The 11,746-nt window shown below is 47.4% G+C and overlaps 1 protein-coding gene across 1 annotated transcript; it reads left to right on the top strand.

The window, feature by feature from the left end:
• On the top strand, window positions 1–5,205 carry dapk2a (death-associated protein kinase 2a). The gene is made up of 8 exons (XM_085907592.1): window positions 1–194; window positions 1,685–1,906; window positions 2,327–2,465; window positions 2,997–3,126; window positions 3,209–3,284; window positions 3,612–3,764; window positions 4,278–4,323; window positions 4,443–5,205. Exons 1-8 carry the CDS (start codon window positions 133–135, stop codon window positions 5,094–5,096), a joined length of 1,482 nt encoding a protein of 493 aa, XP_085763718.1. The 5' UTR covers window positions 1–132; the 3' UTR covers window positions 5,097–5,205.
• The last annotated feature ends 6,541 nt before the right edge of the window (window positions 5,206–11,746 follow it).

The raw sequence follows: 11,746 nt of genomic DNA, 5'->3' as shown, positions 1-11,746 counted from the left end.
GAGACAGCCACAGCACAGAATTTCAAGGGGACTAGGTTTACTAGTTTCACCGATTATATAGAACACGAGGCCACGCATGCTCGTGTTTACAAGGATCAACTGTGCTTTTAAACAATCGTTAGAGCTTAAAACATGGATAATTTTAAGCAAAAGAAGGTTGAAGAGTTTTATGAAATCGGGGAAGAGTTGGGAAGGTACTGTACGTGCTAACCTTTTTGCATGAGTAAACATAAGTGTGTCTAGTTCATTTTTGCTCCTTTTGGTACACGCATAATATTGTCTGACATGACGGCAGATCTGCTCCTCGATTTATGTCGGCATTCCAAACGGCAGCGACGTAAATTTTGTGAATGTAAGCCGGAACTGGCCGTGTTGTCTATCCCTTGCCCAAACAATCGAAAGAGTGAAGCAATAGTGAAACTGTGGTAGAATAAATGTTTTGGGGAAAACAGTATTGGCAGTAAATACAATATGAAACATTGAAATGAAAACACTAAAATAAGAAGCCTATAGTAACTGAGTTGTCTTTTAATGGCATGGACACCTACCCAGAAAATGCTGCTGTTTTTTTGCTTTTTAATCCATAAATAGTAGTGTTGTTTGACATAATAGAAACTGTTTTACTTCTTATCGAATCTTAGTAGAAACACACAAGTCTTACATTGGCTTGGTTTGGGTTGGCAGGTGATAGTAGACAACTGCTTGACATGTCAGGCTGCTTTTTGAAGGAGTGTTCTATCTTTAGATGCACACTTTCTTTGCTGTCAGACTGGCTGCAGATAGGGAAGGGGCGTTCACTTGCAACTACTCAGGTCAACTAAAGACAAACAATTTTGTACATGCAGTAGCTACTAAAAAAAAAAGACAAAACAAAACAAGCCCTTACCGTCAGACCATTAAATCTGTGATTAAACAATTACTAATTGGGGATAATCAAGTGATTTTTTCAACTGCTTATCCAGGGTCACAGGTTGGCTCTGAGCGGCAAGAATTAAAAGTACAGCGGCCCCCTGCCATTCACTTGATCGATTGTGAATATCGAACTTCCGATACAACGCCACGAGAGGTAAAGCACGTCAAGGTTTTCAATTGGCACCGAATGTTTAACAGAAAACATGACTAAATAAAAGAGTTTATTCCTTTCTATATAGCTGGTTGCTTAAAACAGAAATCCAACAAGGAACCAACAGGGTTAATTAATACAACAAATCTTCCAACAAAAAGTGTTTGTATTGTGTAAGTAAAAAATAACCCATCCATCCATCCATTTTCTGAACCGCTTAGTCCCCACGGGGGTCGTGGCCGTGCTTGAGCCTATCCCAGCCGTCATCGGGCAGTAGGCGGGGGGACACCCTGAACTGGTTGCCAGTCAGTTGCAGGGCACGCAGAAACGAACAACCATCCGCAGTCGCACTCACACCTCGGGGCAATTTGGAGTGCTCAATCTGCCTACCAAGCATGTTTTTGGGATGTGGGAGGAAACCGGAGTGCCCGGAGAAAACCCACGCGGGCATGAGGAAAACATGCAGACTCCACACAGGGAGGGCCGGAGGTGGAATCGAACACGAACCCTCCTTCTGTGAGGCGGACGTGCTATAACCAGTGCACCACCAGGCCGCCGCCAGATAATACACGTGAAAGCAAATTAATTAAAATAATCTTTCGTCTACTTTTTGTGTTTTAGTGGACAGTTTGCCATCGTAAAGCAATGCAGAGAGAAAAATACAGGACAGGAATTTGCAGCCAAGTTCATCAAAAAGCGTCAAAGTATTGCCAGCTCGCGGGGAGTTCGGCTGGATGAGATCCAACGCGAGGTAGCAATTCTTCAGCAGATTCAGCACCAAAATATTGTCACTCTACACGATGTCTACGAGAATCGCACTGATGTGGTTCTCATTCTGGAGTTGTGAGTGACTAATTCAATACTTTTTCCAATATATTGTTGATTTTTCTGGAAATTGTTCATTTAATATGCATTCAAGCAACTAATTAAACTTTGTGGTTTGTATAAAATACACAAAGATATTATCATGGCCCTATGGAGATTGCATCTTTTTTTTACATTTAGACAGACATTTCGAAATATTGTAATGATAAAGATGTACTCCATAAGCCAATGCTTCTCAACTATCTTCTGTTACGTGAGCATGACATCACAATGTGAGGAACCGGTAACGTTTTGAAATTGGGCGGGGCTGGTGCTTGTAGAGGAGGAATGATAGAATGCTTCAAGTTTGGCGAATAAAGGAAAGCAGGTGTTTTTGGTTAGGAATTAGTATGATAACATGGGTCTCAAAAAATATTTAGTATGTCTGTAATTGTCTAGGGTCTCTGGTGGTGAGCTGTTTGACTTCTTGGCCCAGAAGGAGTCTCTAAGTGAGGACGAGGCAACCCAGTTCATCAAGCAAATCCTCGAGGGGGTGAACTACCTCCACTCCAGAAAAATAGCCCACTTTGATCTCAAGGTGTGTCCTGAAAAGATGACCATACACTTTATATTATTCATATCTTTATACTATTAATCGACTGCAATTAGTACTTTTAGGAGACAAGACATTACAGTATGTTAAACTGAGAAGCAGCATCCTGGTAATTACTATTAGCATAGCGAGCATTAAAGATAAAAAACTGGGACAATATCTAACACTTTCATTTTTACTCTCTTCACTTCCACTCAATTCTGGCTTTCTTTTCTTTGCTTCACTTCCCTCTCACCATCACGAGACCACTTTGCTGATTTTTTTGAAGGAATTTCTCTCAAGATGTTTGCTGCAATTATTTAAGGCATTTTTTTTCCCCCCGGGAAGTATATATCCCCTCACCTCCAGAAATGACGAATCCACTAGGATGTTGTGGCAAATCCTCCCCACAACGTGTCTTAACGCCGTGCTATTTTTAACTAATCCGAACATTTTTAATATTGAATATTGAGTACTGTACAGTACAAAATACTGAAGTAATGTAATTTAATGAATTTGTCATTTGTTTTTCTATAGCCTGAAAACATAATGCTGCTAGATAAGAATGTGCCATTGCCAAGGATTAAACTCATTGATTTTGGTCTTGCTCACAAAATTGAAGCTGGAGTGGAATTCAAAAACATCTTTGGAACACCCGAGTTTGTTGGTAAGACTATCTGCTCGTTTGTCTTGACCAGAATGCTCTGTTCTACTACTTTGGCTGTTTGTATCATTTTCTTTTCCTAAAGCACCTGAGATTGTCAACTATGAGCCGTTGGGTTTGGAAGCAGACATGTGGAGCATTGGAGTCATAACCTACATCCTGCAAGTGAACTGTGTTATGTTATGTTACTTATAGTTCACCACCTGCAGATTCCCATATTTGCGTTTTTTTTAATTAATCAGTGTTGTTTTTCAAAAATTTACCCTCTATTTTCGTAGAAAACATTGTGAATATTTATCAGTGTTTTTTTGAACAATTTATGGGGTGATTTTCCCAATGCGTTTCAATAAGCATCAATTATACTACGGGCCAGCCCGGTTCCTTTCCTCTGTGATTAGCCAGAGCGACTGTACTGTAATTCACTTCACACATTGTTTCCCTTAAACAGAAAACAACTAAGTGAACCTGTTTGTTTCATATTCTTTCAGATTAAGTGGTGCTTCTCCTTTCCTTGGGGAGACAAAACAGGACACACTGAAGAACATTTCAGCCATCAACTATGAGTTTGATGAGGAGTTCTTCTGCAACACCAGTGAACTGGCCAAAAATTTCATCAGTCACTTGCTGGAGCGGGACAAAAAGTGCTTGGCTAATAATGTCCTAGGCAGACTGTAGGAAGCCGGCTCGGTGGCACACTGGGTAGCATCCGCCTCACAGTTAGGAGGGTGCGGGTTCGATTCCACCTCCGGCCCTCCCTGTGTGGAGTTTGCATGATCTCCCCGTGTCCGCGTGGGTTTTCTCCGGGCACTCCGGTTTCCTCCCACATCCCAAAAACATGCTTGGTAGGCCGATTGAAGACTCTAAATTGTCCCTAGGTATGAGTGCGAGTGCAGATGGTTGTTCGTCTCTGTGTGCCCTGCAATTGGCTGGCAACCGGTTCAGGGTGTCCCCCGCCTACTGCCCGATGACGGCTGGGATAGGCTCCGTCCGGCATGCCCACGACCCCCGTGGGGATGAAGCGGTTCAGAAAATGGATGGATGGATGGATGGATGGATGGATGGATGGATGGATGGATGGATGGATGGATGGATGGAGGCAGACTGTAGGAACTTCAAGTCCAATGATTTTCAAAAGCTGTATTTTTTCATTCCAGGAAAAGACTGACAATTCAAAATGCTCTTAATCACCCATGGATCAAGGTACTGTGAAATGCTAAGTTTAAATTTTTGGATAATTGCTTGTAATTGATTCCATATTTACTTAAAATTGGCATCTTCTATGAGGGCCTAATCAAACATCTTTTCTTTGAACCCTGAAGTCAAATGAGCGCAAGGAGGAAAGTAAAGGCCAAGAGATACAGAAACGAGAGAGACGCCAGCTCAAGACCAAGCGCCTGAAAGAGTACACTCTTAAGTCCCACTCAAGCATGCCACCTAACAACACTTATGTAAACTTTGAGCGCTTTGCTCAGGTGGTGGAGGACATTGATCAAATGGAACGGTCGTTCATGAGTTTAGCAGCATCCCATGATTCTCTGCAAGAAGATATTGATGCCATTGTCTCTATATACAATGAGAAAGAGGCCTGGTACAAGGAAGAAAGTGAAGAAATGCGCCATGAGCTCTCGCAATTCCGCTACGAGTTCCGTAAGGTGGAGTCCTTGAAGAGAAATCTGCAGGATGAAATGCAGTCCTTTAGCTCCAGCCTCAGTGGCATCAGCAGCCGCTACCAGGAGAGACAGAACCACTTTGATGCACTCAACAAGGAGCTTAGCAATGAGCTGACGTGGTTGCAGGAGGTGATTGGTTCATATCCCACCGATGGGTGTGGTGGTTGCCCCAATGGTGACTTCACCACTGTCTTCAGCAATGAGGTCAATGAAGCCTTGAAAGATTTGCTGAACCGGCCCTGTGGAGGAGAGTTACTCTCTGGGATCAATCTGGATATAACCGAAACTGGGCAACAAAGATAGATGAGCATTCTTCCGAGTTAAAATGTTTCTGTATGTGCGTACAATAAATGTATGATCAGAAGAACTCTCACACACTTTCCAAATACTGTAAGAAAATAAATCCCTTGAAACCGAGTCTCCATTACATTTTGCCTGCTGTTATTGAAACTTGATTTTTTTCCCCCACTTATTTCTTGGCTTATTTCTAAAGCTGGCATGACAGGAATTCACCACACTGAAAAATATTTTGTGGCGGTTCTGACATATTCCTGTCTTAAGAAGGCAAACTGTGTAAAGCTATATCTAATGACATCCGACTCTTGAGATAAATAAAATTAATTCAGTCATTCATCATCCAAACCGTTTATCCTCACGAGGGTCGAAAATTAAAAATCAGGACGTAGCCAGTTGAAATAATTTCCATTTTTTATGGACTGATTCGACTAAAATTCCATGTCCACAGTTGCAGTGCATTCAAGAACCTTGGGTTATGAAGTTTTCGGTAAATAAATAAATGTTGGCCTAATTAATTACAAATTATTTTTATCGTCCCTGCTTGTCTAGTGGTTAGGATTTGGTGCTCTCATCGCTGTGGCCTGGGTTAGATTTCTGGTCAAGGACTGAAACCTTTCTTGAATTTCCCCTCTGGGATCAGTAAAGTATCATGATTATCTTCATCATAGGGCTCAAACCCCGGGGGCCAGACGTGGCTCACGTCGACAAATTGTGCATCAACCTCATGAATCAATACTAAAATTACAAATTGTCTTCAGTTTTTATTTAATTTTTATTATCATTTGTGGTGCAGAAGAAAAGGGGACGCATGAGATGTGTCACAATAAACAGCCCGCCATATCCTCTTATGTGGCCCACGTATCCAAATTGTGCATCAACTTCATGGGTCAATATGTGTGACACCTGTGTGTCATATGTTCCCTATTGCTTCAGTAAAATACCACCACTGTCTAAAATTACAAATTGTCTTCACTTTTAAGAAATTGAAAATTTGGTAGCAATTTAGCATTTATTATCATTTGTGGTAATGAGTGAGTCGTCACCTTACCGTGGTGGAGGGGTGTGCATGTCTCAATGATCCTAGGAGCCATGTTGTCTGGGGGGCTTCATGTCCCTGGTAGGGTCACCCATGGCAAAAGGGTCCTAGGTGAAGGGCCAGACTAAGCACGGCTCAAAAAAACCCTTATGATGAAAAATATATATGGACTCGGATTTCCCTCGCCCTGACGTGGGTCACCGGGGCCCCCTCTGGAGCCAGGCCTGGAGGTGGGTCTTGAAGGCAAGCGTCTAGTGGCGGGGCCTTCGCCCATGGGGCCCGGCCGGGCACAGCCCGAAAAGGAAACGTGGGTTCCCCTTCCCATGAGCTCACCACCTGTGGGAGGGGCCAAAGGGGTCGGGTGCAGTGTAAGCTGGGCGGCGGCCAAAGGCAGGGACCTTGGCGGTCCGATCCCCAGCTGCAGAAGCTGGCTCTTGGGACATAGAGTGTCACCTCTCTGGCTGGAAAGGAGCCCGAGCTGGTGTGCGAGACAGAAAAGTTCCGACTAGACATAGTCGGACTTGCCTCCACACACAGTTTGGGTTCCAGTACAAGCCCTCTCGAGAGGGCTGGACTCTCTTCCACTCTGGAGTTGGCCACGGTGGGAGGCGTCGAGCAGGTGTGGGTATACTTATTGCCCCCCGGCTGCGCGCTTGCACATTGGGGTTCAGTCCTGACTGTTGTTTGTGTCTATGCACCAAACGGCAGCTCAGAGTACCCACCCTTTTTGGAGTCCTTGGAAGAAGTGCTGGAGAGCGCTCCTTCTGGGGACTCCATCGTTCAACTGGGTGACTTCAATGCTCACATGGGCGATGACAGTGACACCTGGAAGGGCGTGATTGGGAGGAACAGCCCCCCCAATCTGAACCAGAGCGGTGTTCTATTATTGGACTTCCGTGCTCGACACGGATTGTCAATAATGAACACCATGTTCAAATAGAAGGGTGTCCATGTGTGCACTTGGAACGAGGACACCCTAGGCCACAGTTTGATGATTGACTTTGTAGTCGTGTCATCGGGTTCGCAGCCACATGTTTTGGACACTCGGGTGAAGAGAGGGGCGGAGCTGTCAACTGATCACCACCTGGTGGTGGGTTGGCTCCGATGGTGGGGGAGGATCCCGGTCCGACCTGGCAGGCCCAAACGGATTGTGAGGGTCTGCTGGGAACGTCTAGCTGCTAGACTCTAGCAGAAGTCGGGAAGAGATTCAACTTCCACCTCCGGCAGAGCTTTTCCCACGTTCCAGAGGAGGCGGGGGACATTGAGTCCGAGTGGACCATGTTTCGTGCCTCCATTGGAGAGGCAGCCGACCGGAGCGGTGATTGGTGCCAGTCGTGGCGGCAATCCCCGAACCCGCTGGTAGACATCGGCGGTAAGGGATGCCGTCAAGCTGAAGAAGGAGTCCTATCGGGACGTTTTGGCCTGCGGGACTCTGGAGGCAGCTGACAGGTACCGGATGGCCATGCAGAACGCGGCTTCGGCGGTTGCTGAGAAGTTTGCAGAGGCCATGGAGAACGACTTCCGGACAGCTTTGAGAAAATTCTGGTCCACCATCCGGCGTCTCAGGAGGGGGAAGCAGTGCACCGTCAACACTGTTTACAGTGGAGATGGCGTGCTGCTGCCCTCGAGTCGGGACGTCGTGAGTTGGTGGGAAGAGTACTTCGAAGATCTCCTCAATTCCACCGACACGCCTTCCATTGTGGAAGCAGGGCCTGGAGACTCTGAGGTGGACTCTCCAATCTCTGGGGTCGAAGTCACTGAGGTAGTTAAAAAAACTCCTCGGTGGCAAGGCCCCGGGAGTGGATGAGATCCGCCCAGAGTTTTTAAAGGCTCTGGATGTTGTGGGGCTGTCATGGCTGACACGCCTCTATAGCATTGCGTGGACATCGGGGATGGTGCCTCTGGATTGGCAGACTGGGGTGGTGGTTCCCCTCTTTAAGAAGGGGGGCCGGAGGGTGTGTTCCAACTATAGGGGAGTCACACTTCTCAGCCTCCCTGGTAAGGGCTATTCAGGGGTGCTGGAGAGGAGGGTCCGTTGGGAGGTCGAACCTCGAATTCAGGAGGAGCAGTGTGACTTTCGTCTTGGCCGTGGAACAGTGGACCAGCTCTACACCCTCAGCAGGATCCTCGAGGGTGCATGGGAGTTCGCTCAACCAGTCTACATGTTTTGTGGACTTGGAGAAGGCGTTCGACCGTGTCCCTCGGGAACTTCTGTGGAGGGTGCTTCGGGAGTACGGGGTGCCAAGCCAACTGATAAGGGCGGTTCGGTCCCTGTATCACCGATGCCAGAGTTTGGTCCCCATTTCCAGCAGAAAGTCAGATTCATTCCCAGTGAGGGTTGGACTCCGCCAAGGCTACCCTTTGCCACCAATTCTGTTCATAACTTTTATGAACAGAATTTCTAGGCGCAGCCGAGGCATTGAGGGGGTCCGGTTTGGGGACCTCAGCATTGCGTCACTGCTTTTTGCAGACGATGTGGTGCTGTTGGCTTCTTCAAGCCGTGATCTGCAGCTCTCACTGGAGCGGTTCGCAGCTGAGTGTGAAGCGGTCGAGATGAGGGTCAGCACCTCCAAATCCGAGGCCATGGTCCTCGGTCGGAAAAGGGTGGAATGCCACCTCCGGATCGGGGATACGATCCTGCCCCAAGTGGAGAAGTTCAAGTATCTTGGGGTCTTGTTCACGAGTGAGGGCAGGATGGAGTGCGAGATCGACAGGCGAATCGGTGCAGCGTCGGAAGTAATGTCCATTGTGGTGAAGAGAGAGCTGAGCCAAAAGGCAAAGCTCTCAATTTACTGGTCGATCTATGCTCCTACCCTTTCCTATGATCACAAGCTATGGGTCGTGACCAAAAGAACAAGATCCTGGATACAAGCGGCCGAAATGAGTTTCCTCCGCAGGGTGTCTGGGCTCTCCCTTAGAGATAGGGTGAGAAGCTCGGTCATCCGGGAGGGACTCGGAGTAGAGCCGCTGCTCCTCTACGTTGAGAGGAACCAGATGAGGTGGCTCTGGCATCTCATCAGGATGCCTTTTGGACGCCCCACTGGGGAGGTGTTCCAGGCATCTCCCACCGGTAGGAGACCTCGTGGACGACCCAGGACGCGCTGTTGAGACTATGTCTCTCGGCTGGCCTGGGAATGCCTTGGGATCCCCCGGGTTGAGCTAGATGAAGTGGCTGGGGAGAGGGAAGTCTGGGAGTCCCTCCTAAAGCTGCTGCCCCTGCGACCCGACCCGAATTCATGAAATTGTACTTAAATTCATGCATTTGATATACTATATGCATGGTTTTCATTGCTGAATAATCTGTTTAACAACTTTCCGACGTGAAGACGCAATTACATAGAGCAGTGGTTCTTAATCTTGTTGAAGTTACCGAACCCCACCAGTTTCATATGCGCATTCACCGAACTCCTCTTTCGTGAAAAATATATATATATTTAAATTTAAGACATAGATGGATGTCTATTCAGGGGTGCTGGAGAGGAGGATCCATCGGGAGGTCGAACCTCGGATTCAGGAGGAGCAGTGTGGCTTTCGTCCTGGCCGTGGAACAGTGGACCAGCTCTACACCCTCGGCAGGATCCTCGAGGGTGCATGGGAGTTCGCCCAACCAGTCCACATGTGTTTTGTGGACTTGGAGAAGGCGTTCGACCGTGTCCCTCGGGAGGTTCTCTGGAGGGTGCTTCGGGAGTACGGGGTGCCGAGCGAACTGATAAGGGCGGTTCGGTCCCTGTATCACCGATGCCAGAGTTTGGTCCGCATTTCCGGCAGTAAGTCAGATTCGTTCCCAATGAGGGTTGGACTCCGCCAAGGCTGCCCTTTGTCACCGATTCTGTTCATAATTTTTATGGACAGAATTTCTAGGCACAGCCGAGGCGTTGAGGGGGTCCGGTTTGGGGACCTCAGCATTGCGTGACTGCTTTTTGCAGATGACGTGGTGCTGTTGGCTTCTTCAGTCCGTGATCTCCAGCTCTCACTGGAGCGGTTCGCAGCAGAGTGTGAAGCGGTCGGGATGAGGGTCAGCACCTCCAAATCCGAGTCCATGGTCCTCGGTCGGAAAAGGGTGGAATGCCCTCTCCGGATCGGGGATGAGAGTTCAAGTATCTTGGCGTCTTGTTCACGAGTGAGGGCAGGATGGAGCGCGAGATCGACAGGCGGATCGGTGCAGCGTCGGCAGTAATGTGGACTCTGTACCGGTCCGTCGTGGTGAAGAGAGACCTGAGCCAAATGGCAAAGCTCTCGATTTACCGGGCGATCTACGCTCCTACCCTCACCTATGGTCACGAGCTATGGGTCGTGACCGAAAGAACGAGATCCAGGATACAAAATGAAATGAAATGAGTTTCCTCCGCAGGGTGTCCGGGCTCTCCCTTAGAGATAGGGTGAGAAGCTCGGTCATCCGGGAGGGACTCGGAGTAGAGCCGCTGCTCCTCCACGTTGAGAGGAGCCAGATGAGGTGGATCGGGCATCTCATCAGGATGCCTCCTGGACGCCTCCCTGGGGAGGTGTTCCGGGCATGTCCCACCGGTAGGAGACCCCGGGGACGACCCAGGACGCGCTGGAGAGACTACGTCTCTCGGCTGGCCTGGGAACGCCTTGGGATCCCCCGGGATGAGCTGGAGGAAGTGGCTGGGGAGAGGGAGGTCTGGGAGTCCCTCCTAAAGCTGCTGTCCCCGCGACCCGACCCCGGATAAGCGGAAGAAGATGAAGGTGAAGAAGACATAGATGGTTTTTACTGGTGCACAAAATGAGCCTTGCATTAACATCATTGTGTTCAAAGAACAAAACCAACACAATGCATGCACTCACAACAAATGACATACAAATCAGTGTTACTTCTGCTGCTGCCTTTGCGAGACGAGTTCAGATAAGTGTCATCACCAATTAACACGATAAATCAGGTGTGTTCAGACCTCCGCAGTGGAGTCTCTACCGAACCCCTGAGACCGACTCACCGTACTCCTAGGGTTCGATCGAATCCAGGATAGGAAACACTGACACAAACACACTCTGCTCCAAATGTACATATCTTAATTGATTTTGTAGATTGTACTGAAGATTGAACCGAACACGGATAAGAACTCATTGTTTCTGGGATCAATCATTGTCATGGTGTAATGAAATGAAAATGTAAAACATTCAAAATACAAACAAAAACAAACCAAAGTAAAACCCTAGCTAATAAATTGCGAAGACATAAGAGTCATTGTGCTTTTCAGATGTGATTTTAATAAATGTTGCGCCATCAACTGCTTATGTAAAATGCTCATTCTGATTGTCTAAATGCCTTGTAAACAAAACGCCTGTTCTGGTAACGTTACATCATCTGATCTGAAGTAGGAAAAAAAAAATACTAGAAACTGCAACGACCCCCAAAAATGCCGGCCCACCGGGCATCTGAACGATATGACCGAGGGCCAGTCCAGCCCTGATTGTGGGAGTAAGCTGGAGTAAGCACAGGAAGGTGCATTTGTTTTTCTGTGGCTATAGTAATTCCAATAACAAACATTTGACAGTATACATCTTTATTGTAGACTACAATGCTATACTATGCAACCCTAACTATTGCTATTATTTGTATTTTCTGAATGAGTGAATCCACAGCACACAGTCATGTTGGAAA

This window comes from Syngnathus leptorhynchus, chromosome 3, assembly GCF_054491065.1.
Source record: "Syngnathus leptorhynchus isolate UIUO chromosome 3, UIUO_Slep, whole genome shotgun sequence".
In the NCBI taxonomy this organism is placed as follows: domain Eukaryota; kingdom Metazoa; phylum Chordata; class Actinopteri; order Syngnathiformes; family Syngnathidae; genus Syngnathus; species Syngnathus leptorhynchus.
Note: the sequence above shows the minus strand (reverse complement) of the source record. Positions and strands in the feature narration are given on the sequence as shown.